The 12,393-nt window shown below is 36.6% G+C and overlaps 1 protein-coding gene across 1 annotated transcript in view; it reads left to right on the top strand.

The window, feature by feature from the left end:
• LOC124621963 (acetylcholine receptor subunit beta-like 2) overlaps nt 1-12,393 on the top strand; it is a 294,185-nt gene that overhangs the window by 170,805 nt on the left and 110,987 nt on the right. The window contains exon 7 of the mRNA XM_047147491.1: nt 10,123-10,426. Coding sequence (XP_047003447.1) covers nt 10,123-10,426 — 304 coding nt within the window. The remainder of the gene's footprint in view (nt 1-10,122; nt 10,427-12,393) is intronic.

Raw genomic sequence — 12,393 nt, forward strand, 5'->3', positions numbered from 1 at the left:
TTCCACGTGTACAGTGTTCTTTCATTATTCTTAAACCAAGCATTAGCTATGATTAAGCTATATTCTGAACAAAATTCTACCAGGCGGATTCCTCTTTCATTCCTTACCCCCAGTCCATGTTCACATATTACTTATCCTTCTCTTCCTTTCGCTAGTGTTGAATTCGAGTCCTCCATTACTGTTAAACTTTCGTCTCCCTTCACTATCTGAATAATTTCTTTTATCACATCATACATTTCTTCAATCTCTTCATCATCTGTGGAGGTAGTTGGCAAATAACCATGTATTACTGTGGTAGGCATGGGCTTCGTGTCCATCTTGGCTACAATAATGCATTCACTATATTGCTCATAGTAGATTATCTGTGCTCCTATGTTTTTTATTCCTTACTAAAGCTACTCCTGCATTACCCCTATTTGATTTTGTATTTATAACCATGTATTCCCCTGGCCAAAAGTCTTGTTCCTCATGCCGCCGTACTTCACTAATTCCCACTATATCTAACTTTAACCTATCCACGTCCCTTTTTAAATTTTCTAACCTACCTGTCCGATTAAATCATCTGACATTCCATGCTGCAGTCCATAGGGCAGTTTTGTTTCTCCTGATAAAGACATCCTGCTGAGTAGTCCCCACCCAGAGGTCCGAATGGTGGACTACTTTACCTTCACAATATTTTACCCAAGAGAACACAATCATCATGAGAATAATGAAAATAATAATCCATGCTTTAAATGAAAAGATGTTCCTGAACAATTGGAATATAAAGATGCAAAGCAAGCAATTAGAAACATTTTTGTTGAAGGTTATTGTAAGAAATCAGAAAATTGAAAATGTGTATATGAGACACACTTAAAAGGTAATGAAAAATTAGAGATGAAGGAATTAAAATTAGAGATGATCACATAGATAATTTAATTCAAGCAAGTGAGGTATAACACAAGGAAAAACAGAGAAATAAGTACTTTATTACCTAATTTTGTTTCTCAAATGGCTAATGGAAATTTATGACCACCTTTTGTTCTTTCAAAATTATTCGATGATGACTGTGAACATAATTATTATGTCATTGCAACACAACAAAAAATTTACAAAATCTGATATTCAGAATCGAAGATAGATAGCCTAATTGTGAGAAAATGTTAATACGTAATTATAAGTCTAACTCAGCAAATGTATACCAAAGTATGAAAGAAACTTTAAGAGTTGTTTGTTGCCATAATTATTTTAATATTTTGAATGACTATACATGAGAACAGTTGGTTAACAATGAAATAAATCTCCACCAAGTACTTTTCTTCTAATACATTCATTATGTAGGACATTATCCCATTTTATTTTACAAATTGATGATTTTCACTACTTAATCGTATACAACAAGATTCAATACAATCTGAAGACTATTATTTCACAAGGATGTCTTAGTTTCTGTATGGGTGATTCAGATTAGTTTTGATATTTAAAAATGTATTTCCATACAACCTTTTCTTCAAATTCTATTATAAATCTTCAGATAAATTCTGTCTTGTGAATATAATTTCCCATTTTAATTTGTATTGAAATTCTTTTATAAATTTTTTGTATAATTCCTGTTCAATGAAATATCATCTCAGTTTAATTTTTCTGGAAATTCTTCTTTAAAAACTACAGATAAATTTTGTCCTCCAGATATCACACCCAATCATTTTATTTTGAAATTAACAAATAAAATTTTCCATAAGTTTTTGAATACGAGATTTTTTTGGTAACTTTGTCTTGAAACTCTCTGATAAAATCTTTGGACAATTTTTGATATATTCCAAATCATTTCATCCTGAAATTTTCGCATATCTTGATATGATATCCCACTCAAAATTATGTGGAAATACTTTTATAAATTTATCTTGGAATTTTAAACTTGATATTTGTTATTCCCATGCAAGTTCAAGTAATGGCTTTTATTTTTAACGTCATCAACATTGTTTCCATGTGTTTTGGTAATTAAATACAATTGGTAGAACTGATTAAAATAGAAATTTTTACACATAAGATGAATCATGTGAATTAAGGTGTTGTTGTTTAATTCTCAGTTCACTCCCAATATCGTTAATATTATTATTTACTTCTTTATTAATATTGTTATTCACTTATAAATTTATATTGTTTTTTCATATTCTTCATTTACATTATTAATATGACCAATGAGGTCTTGTTTCCTCGGTTTTGAATAACCAAAAGTCATACTTCTTTTACTCTGGTTTGTAATTAAGTGACTCTGAGACTGTTTACACCTGACAATTATTAGAAAAAAAAATTATTACATTTACATCCTCAAGTTTGGACTTTCCAACTTGAAAGGAAAAACAGACAGTATTCACAATGTCAAGTAAAATATAGTTTTTTAGGACGTGAATTATCTCTTTCTGATAATAGGCCATTGTTTGAAAGAAGAATGTATTATTTACAAATGATATTTTTTCTTTTCTGTATGGAATTAAAGAAATTTAACATTTAATTCATGGAGAACCTAAAGATTAGTTTTGTTCAATTTTTCAAATATAAAACAAAGGAGACAAATAAAACTTGAAGAAATTTTTAACTTATATTTTTCTTATATAATTACGTTTAAGTTTAACCAGCAGTTACACATACATTCAGATTCTATAATTTAAAATAGGTATAATAAAATTTATGTTTAATATATAGCAGCTATTGAAAGTACATCAAATTCATTTGGTTTACGTTATTTGAAGAGAAAAATGTATTGATTACAAATGAAATTTTATGTTTTACTCATTATGGAATATCAATAACAAAGCTGCAGAGTAAAGCCTCTGACAATTTTAAAAATAGAAAATAGGGTTATTGATTTCATTAATTAAAAATGTATAGTGAATTAACGATTGGTCGATCACTGTCACGTTATGATACAAAACAAAACACAATTTTTATAAAACAATCTAAATTATAGGAATGAGAGTAGATAAAAATTATTTTTAATAAATGGTGGCTAATGTAAGTACATCTGAATCTCCTATGACTACATTTGAATTTATTTAAAACAATAATGCTTAATACAATGATTAACACTGTGAATGATTATTGATAAAGTAACAGTCCATGTATCAAATGAAAAGACATGCTGAAATATTAAATATACAAATATGAAGGAATCAATTTGAGATCATGTTAGAGAAAAACATCATGAAACATTCCAAAATTTAAAAGGGAGCGTTTTGCTCCCCTTGTGGAATTTACATCCTATTAATTTACATATCTATTAATGAATTTTGATTGTATTCGTTAATGATTAAGTCAGAAATGAAAGATGTTGAAAAGTTTTAAAATTGTATAACTGAAGATGTTTCACTTTCAGTAAGAAAATATGGTGAATATAAATTAGAAGAAGAAAAAGAACAATGGACTTTGAAAATAAAAATAAAAGAACAATAATAACAAGAAATCATTAAACAACTAGAAGAAGAAGAAAAAGAATGTTTGCATATGAAAGATGTAACAAGTAACATCACAGATGTGGAAGATGAAGAAATTACATTGCAACCACTAATCACTATTCTAGAAAAAATTTAAAGTCGATGGAGTTCAGTCAATATAACATTTAGAAGGTCGTTTTCCAACTTATAATAGTGGTCGATTAGATAATGATACTTTATTTTATGCATTCACACACAAATGTTATAATTACCACATAGTTGCAAAGTTGGTTGAAAAATTTCATGGTGTTCATAGGGATAATGAAGGGAATGAGATGTATCAATTTCATTTTGATAATCTAAAACATTATATCAATATATTCTGTGAAGATAATAAAAATATATTGATTTAATCAGTTCAGGTTGCAACACTATTGACTCTAAGATTCAAAATACACAACCAGTAGGATTCGATCAGTTGTTATTCAACAAGCAAGTTTGTGCAATTGAAGATATGAATCAAAACACATAAAATTAAAACTATTGTTTTAGATACTTTACCTGTAGGAAAACTGGCTTTAGTTATTCCTGAGATCTGTGAAGAACATTCAAATGAAAATAATGTGGTGAAAGAGACATTCTAAGAATTTATAGAACCAAAGGGGCTTGAGATGAAGGGAAAAATAAAGATATGGAAAGAAAAAGCGATTATTTTAAGAATAAACTTGACACAGTGACCTGTTTTTTAAAGAATTAATAAACAATATAAATTTCCTCTCCATTAGGGTTATGTGAATAAATCACATTCAGATCACTTCATTGATTTATAAATTTATATCTTCATGATCAGCATGATAACATGTGGGCAGAAATAATGGAAAAGCTATTTTTTTCAATTGTATTGCGTGATACATTCAATTATAACATTTTTTTATTAGTATTTATAAAATGAGTTGATTTGGAGGTAAGGGACCATACAGCAAGGACATTGGTTCCATCAGATTGTTGAGGGATGGGGAAGGAATTAGGCTGTGTCCTTTCAAAGGAACCATCCTGACATTTGCCTGAAAAAAATTAGGGAAGTTATGGAAAACGTAAATCAGGATGACCAGATATAAGTTTGAACCATCCACCTCCTAAATGCGAGTCCAGTGTGCCAACCACTGCGCCACCTCACTCGGTAGCACTTATAAAATAACATTACTTTTATTTATGGATTTGTTGTGTGAATTATCAAATTCTAACCATTTAACATATGCTTTATCTCCTTTCTCTTTTAAAACTTTTAAACAAGATATATATCTGGGTGTTATGTTTTCTTTGATTAATACTCATAAAAATCTCCATTTACTTCTTCCCCATTTAAAACTCTTAATTTATGCATGATTGGGTTAGAATGACTAACAGATTCAATCTCAAAAATTTCTGTTGATAAATTGGCTATATATCCTTTTTCAAAAATTCCTTTAAGATTACTGGTTCTAACTAGTCTTTTCATTTGATACAACAACAGCTGGTTTATAATTCTTGTCATTAACTTCTGTCAGCCACATTTTTATTGCTGACTGTTTTGAGTCATTATATTCATCAACCAACTTCGAGACCATATCAATACATTTATAATTCCCTTACACATCAACATTTTTCCACATCTTTTCTTTTAATGTTCTGCTAAATTTTTCAATTGACAGATGGTTTAAAATCAGTAAGTGTTGAATAATGATTATCATTACAATTTTCAACAGTTCTTGGAATTCATTATTATAAAGTTATTTTCCATTATCTGTTTGTAAATTTCTTGATGTCCTTTACGAAAATATTTTTTCAAGAACTGAACTACATTGTTACCTGCTCATCTTTAACTCGAATAGCCCAAGAAAAGTTTAAAAAAACGCCAGTTACAGTTAATAGTTATCATATTTATTTTTGCTATTCCTTTCAGATTACCTGAATCCATTTTGACTAAATCAGTTTGCCATATATCATCAGTTCTGAGACAAATTATATTCCTTTGTTTAAATTTCTTCGTAAATATTAGGTTATAGACCTTTGCCTACAATTTTTTAAACTAATTTTATCTTTTTACTTTTACAAATTTAACACGGTTCTTGAATTCTTTTTCTTCCATTTTTAGTTGTTACTCGTTGAACCTTATGTGTTTCAGTAAATTTTGTAAACTGCAAACAGTAGATATGATTGTGCATTAATATAGATAAAGATTTTATAAGATTTTAATTATTGTTCCATTCTTCCATTATCATTTGATTCTAAAATAAGTTCACCAACCACGAGTAATTTACATGAAACAGGTACATTTTAAACAGATTAAATTAGAATTATAAATATAGTTTTATTTTCATTTTCATTTCAAGTAAATGATTATCGAACTGAATTTGATACAAAATTTCCAATTCATCAACATTAAATCTTTTTTAAAATAAGTAGATGACCAATCACCATCTATATTGGCTCCAAATAAAATAATTCTCTTGATTTGTACATTGTATTCAGATCGATATTTAAATTTTTCATGCCCCTAACAAAATGAAATTTCAGTTCTTGTTTGTCACACGTTCTTTCCTGAAGATTACTTAACTGAGTTAGACACACTGTTAAATCAGCCATTGAGAAGTAATCTGAAAAATCTTTCTCTACTTCCTATTTTGTAAAGTAGTTGTTGAGATTAATTTTAATAAGTTGATTAATCTCTTCATTTAAATGTGATGTAGTGATGTATTCTGTTTCCAAATATTGTTTTGCAACTGCATCATAACTACTTATCGGATCTTCTACCTTAATCTACCTCTGTTACGCTTCTGCCTGTAAGGTATATGATTTTCAGGCGTGGGTAGCTGTTTGTACGCCCGACGTGCAGAGACTCTCACATTCATCAGCTGTTTTAGTTCTACAGTTAGGCAAGCTGCAGGTTTCCTTCCTATTTTTCTGTCTTTAGGGGATCACACTTGTCATACAGTTTTCTAGTCAACCCATGAAGTTTTTCGTTTATGTTCGAGAAGGGAATAGAGGACGTGCCCAAAACTACATATTTATTGCATCTCAAAAGCAAGCTCAGATAAATTAATTCTTTTGAAGTCTCGGTATGTAGTCAGCTGCGGTTTCTTTCTGGGATATTCTAGCGAGTATGTCAAGAAAATTATGTAATGGATGGACATGCCAGGTGCAGATATCTGAGAGGTACGAATTGGTCTGTTTGGGGATTTCTTTGCAAGTATATCTATAAGAGTGTGACAAGTGTTCCTATGATGGCTAGGATCAAGCTGAAGTAGCAACATGACGTTGCCGCCATCCCGTAAACGTCTATCTGTTCTATGCAATTTCAAACGAGACTCGTCCGATCAGGCAGCGTATTTCCAATCATCAACAGTCCAATGTCGGCGTTGACGGGCCCAGGCGAGGCGTAAAGCTTGTGTCGTGCAGTCATCAAGGATTCACGAGTTCGCCTTGGGCTCTGAAAGCCCACATCGAAGACATTTCGTTGACTGATTGGCACGCTGACACTTGTTGATAGCTCAGAACTGAAATCTGCAGCAATTTGAGGAAGTGTTGCACTTCTGTCACGTTGAACGATTCTCTTCAGTCGTCGTTGGTCCCGTTCTTGCATCATCTTTTTCCGGCCGCGGAAATGTCAGAGATCTGATGTTTTACCGGATTCCTGACGCTCACGGTGTACTCATGAAATGGTCGTATGGTAAAACTTTCAGTATATCGCCACGTCGGAGATGCTGTATCCCATTGTTCGTGCGCCGACTATAACACCACGTTCAAACTCACTTGAATGTTGGTAACCTGCATTTGTAGCAGCGGTGACCGACCTAACAACTGCGCCAGACACTAGCTGTCTCATATAGGCGTTGCCGATCGTAGCGCCGTATTGTGCCTCTTTACATATCTCTTTATTTCAATACGCATTTCTATACCAATTAATCTTTTACGCTTCAGTGTCTTATATATTCCCTCTCCTCTACAAGTCCTACAAGTTTGTATAGGAAATTTATAAACAAAAAAATTGCTGTGAGCACTATGGGATTTAACTTCTGAGGTCATCACTCCCCTAGAACTACTTAAACCTAACTAACCTAAGGACATCTCACACATCCATGCCCGAGGTAGCGTTCGAACCTGCGACCGTGGCGGTCGCACGGTTACAGACTGTAGCGCCTAGAACCGCTCGGCCACCCCGGCCGGCAAAATTTATAAACACTCTGTATGTGATGGAACTCTTTGAGATGGCAGAGACTGAACATCTGGGTGTGCAATATGGAGTTTAGTGCACTCGGATGCAAAGTTCGCAAGGGTGTTGCTGCAGGACATTAGCGACGGTGGGTCAAGGAGGGTGGGCGCACAAAGCATAGTGGGGCGCTTTGTGGTAGGAGAGTAAGGGTCCCCAGAAGTGGAAGCGGCACGTGTCGTAGAAAAGGGCCAGCAGATCTTGATTGCGGTCGTTGAAGAGCCCACTGGTGTCAGGAACACAACCTCGCTGAATAGAGCTCTTCAGGTGTGAACCTCAATTGCTTTTATCTTATTACGATGGTCCTTTATCCCTATGTAGGCAGGGTAAAAAGATCCCGCTGTAACGAAAAACTTCTTTGCTCCAGTCTTTGCAAGTCTAAATCACTTAACTTCTATCTATCTACCTACGTGATTACTCTGCTATTCACAATAAAGTGCCTGGCAGAGGGTTCAATGAACCACCTTCATGCTGTCTCTCTACCGTTCCACTCTCGAACGGCACGCGGGAAAAACGAACACTTAAATTTTTCTGTGCGAGCCCTGATTTCTCTTATTTTATCGTGATGATCATTTCTCCCTATGTAGGTGGGTGCCAACAGAATGTTTTCGCAATCGGAGGAGAAAACTGGTGATTGAAATTTCATGAGAAGATCCCGTAGCAACGAAAAACGTCTTTGTTTTAATGATTGCCACTCCAATTCACGTATCATGTCTGTGACACTATCTCCCTATTTCGCGATAATACGAAACCAGCTGCCCTTCTTTGTACTTTTTCGATGTCATCCGTCAGTCCCACCTGATGCGGATCCCACACCGCACAACAATACTCCAGAATAGGGCGGACAACCGTGGTGTAAGCAGTCTCTTTGGTAGACCTGTTGCACCTTCTAAGAATCTAAGTGTTTTGCCAATCAATCGCAGTCTTTGGTTTGCTCTACCCACAATATTATCTATGTGATCGTTCCAATTTAGGTAATTTGTAATTGTAATCCCTAAGTATTTAGTTGAATTTAGAGCCCTAAGATTTGTGTGCCTTATCGCGTAATCGAAATTTAGCTGATTTCTTTTAGTACTCATGTGAATAACTTCGCACTTTTCTTCATTCAGGGTCAATTGCCACTTTTCGCACCATACAGATATCTTATCTAAATCATTTTGCAAGTCGTTTTGATCATCTGATGATTTTACAAGACGGTAGATGACAGCATCATCTGCAAACAATCTAAGACGGCTGCTCAGATTGTCTCCTATGTCGTTAATATAGATCAGGAACAATAGAGGGCCTATAACACTTCCTTGGGGAACGCTGGATATTACTTCTGTTTTACTCGATGACTTTCCGTCTATTACTACTCCTTTCTGAAAGGAAATCACGAATCCAGTCGCACAACTGAGGCGATACTCCGTAGGCACGCAGTTTGGTTAGAAGACGCTTGTGAGGAACGGTGTCGAAAGCCTTCTGGAAATCTAAAAATATGGAATATGTTTGACATCCCCTGTCGATAGCATTTATTACTTCATGAGTATAAAGAGCTAGTTGTGTTTCACAAGAACGATATTTTCTGAATCCGTGCTGACTATATGTCGATAAATCGTTTTCTTCGAGGTACTTCATAATGTTCGAATACAGTATATGTTCTATTGCAAATCGACGTTAGTGATATAGGCCTGTAATTCAGCGGATTACTCCTATTTCCCTTTTTGGGTATTGGTGTGACTTGAGCAATTTTCCAGTCTGTAAGTACGGATCTTTCTGTGAGCGAGTGGTTGTATGTAATTGCTAAATATGGAGCTATTTTATCAGCGTACTCTCAGAGGAACCTGACTGGTATACAATCTGCACCACAGGCCTTGCCTTTATTAAGTGATTTAAGCTGCTTTGTTACACCAAGGATCTATGTTTTTCATCTTGGCAGTTGTTCTTGATTGGGATTCAGGAATATTTACTTCGTCTTCTTTGGTGAAGGAGTTTCGGTTCAAATGGCTCTGAGCACTATGGGACTTAACAGCTATGGTCATCAGTCCCCTAGAACTTAGAACTACTTAAACCTAACTAACCTAAGGACAGCACACAACACCCAGCCATCACGAGGCAGAGAAAATCCCTGACCCCGCCGGGAATCGAACCCGGGAACCCGGGCGTGGGAAGCGAGAACGCTACCGCACGACCACGAGATGCGGGCAAGGAGTTTCGGAAAACCGTGTTTAATAACTATGCTTTAGTGGCATAGATATCGCGCAGTGAAGGTATTGCTTGCATCTTGCCATTTATCCTTGATATTCTCTCCCCCGTTTCGCTATAGTCTTAGGCAATACTGCATAAGAGAACGGTCAAGTGTACCGTACGCAGCATCTTCAGCAGATTTGTTGCATCTTCTAAACGTTCAACTAATAAAACGCAGTTTTTGCTTGCCTTCTGCACTATATTTCCTGTACAGTGGTTGTGCCTGTGCCGCAGATATCACGTTCAACATCACGATGCGCCGCAAGACGCTGTTCTACACGGTGAACCTGATCATCCCGTGCGTCGGCATCACCTTCCTGACGGTGCTCGTCTTCTACCTGCCGTCCGACTCGGGCGAGAAGGTGACGCTGTGCATCTCGATCCTGCTGTCGCTGACCGTGTTCTTCCTGCTGCTGGCCGAGATCATCCCGCCCACGTCTCTGGCGGTGCCGCTGCTGGGGAAGTACCTGCTCTTCACCATGATACTCGTCACCCTCTCCATCTCCGTCACCGTCTTCGTCCTCAACGTGCACTTCAGGTAGCGTCCCGCAGGGGCAGCCACACGATATTTGAGACAACTCGTTCTGTAGTAATCGTATCTTCCAATTTAAAAAAAATTCATCTATCTCCGGCAACTAAATATGAAAAAGTTAATTAAAATCTCATTCATAAGCATACATCAGTCAGTTCATAGAGTACGTTCTTATAGTGGAATATTTTGTTTTTCGAAGTGACTAATGAGACCACAGTTTTAATGATAAATAGAGAATAACTCTTCTTGCAATAGTGAACAAATTCTACACTACTGGCCATTAAAATTGCTACACCAAGAAGAAATGCAGATGATAAACAGGTATTCATTGGACAAATATATTATACTGAAACTGACATGTGATTACATTTTCACGCAATTTGAGTGCATAGATCCTGAGAAATCACTACCTGGAATAAGCACCTCTGGCCGTAATAATGGACTTGATACGCCTGGGCATTGAGTCAAACAGAGCTTGGAGGGCGTGTACAGGTACTGCTGCCCACACAGCTTCAACACGATACCACAGTTCATCAAGAGTAGTGACTGGCGTATTCTGACGAGCCAGTTGCTCGGCCACCATTGACCAGACGTTTTCAGTTGGAGAGAGATCTGGAGAATGTGCGGCCAGGGCAGCAGCCGAACATTTTCTGTATCCAGAAAGGCCCGTACAGGACCTGCAACATGCAGTCGAGCTGAAATGTAGGGTTTCGCAGGGATCGAATGAAGGGTAGAGCCACGGGTCGTAACACATCTGAAATGTAACGTCTACTGTTCAGGATGCCGTCAATGCGAACAAGAAGTGACCGAGACGTGTAACCAATGGCACCCCATACCATCAAGCCGGGTGTACGCCAATGCACGCTTCCAATGTTCGTTCACCACGATGTCGCCAGACACGGATGTAACCTTCATGATGCTGTAAACAGAACCTGGATTTATCTGAAAAAATGACGTTTTGCCATTCGTGCACCCAGGTTCGTCGTTGAGTATACCATCCCAAGCACTCCTGCCTGTGATGCAGCGTCAAGGGTAACCGCAGCCACGGTCTCCGAGCTGATAGTCCATGCTGCTGCAAACATCGTCGAACTGTTCGTGCAGATGGTTGTTGTCTTGCAAACGTCCCCATCTGTTGACTCACGGATCGAGACGTGGCTGCACGATCCGTTACAGCCATGCGGATAAGATGCCTGTCATCTCGACTACTGGTGATACGAGGCCGTTGAGATCCAGCACGGCGTTCCGTATTGCCCTCCTGAACCCACCGATTCCATATTACGCTAACAGTCATTGGACATCGATCAACGCGAGCAGCAATGTCGCGATACGATAAACCGCCATCGTGATAGGCTACAATCCGACCTTTATCAAGGTCGGAAACGTGATGGTACGCATTTCTCCTCCTTACACGAGGCATCACAACAACGTTTCACCAGGCAACGCCGGTCAACTGCTGTTTGTGTATGAGAAATCGGTTGGAAACTTTCCTCGTGTCAGCACGTTGTAGGTGTCGCCACCGGCGCCAACCTTGTGTGAATGCTCTGAAAAACTAATCATCTGCATATCACAGCATCCCCTTCCTCTCGGTTAAATTTCGCGTCTGTAGCACGTCATCTTCGTGACGTAGCAATTTTAATGGCCAGTAGTGTATATTCAACTCATATTGCAATAGCAAGATTACATCCAATTTTCTGATTTGCTGTATGGTGTCGTAATAAACATAACAGGAATTTTGAACGTATCCAAAATAAAAAGAATTGGTTTTGTGTGTTTCAATTGTTCTTAACAAGCTAATATTCTAATGGAAGTTGGTATTCGTCTTAAAAAATGCTAACTTCATTTATCGGCCTTTCTGCTTTACGTCCGACATAAAATTATGAATCTTCCAACCGAGTAGTTGAAGAACATGAGGAATTAATTGTTATAGGAGGATTTCCCAGAAAGTAAGGCACTGTATTTTTTATTCAAGAATT

This window comes from Schistocerca americana, chromosome 7 (assembly GCF_021461395.2).
Source record: "Schistocerca americana isolate TAMUIC-IGC-003095 chromosome 7, iqSchAmer2.1, whole genome shotgun sequence".
In the NCBI taxonomy this organism is placed as follows: Eukaryota; Metazoa; Arthropoda; class Insecta; order Orthoptera; family Acrididae; genus Schistocerca; species Schistocerca americana.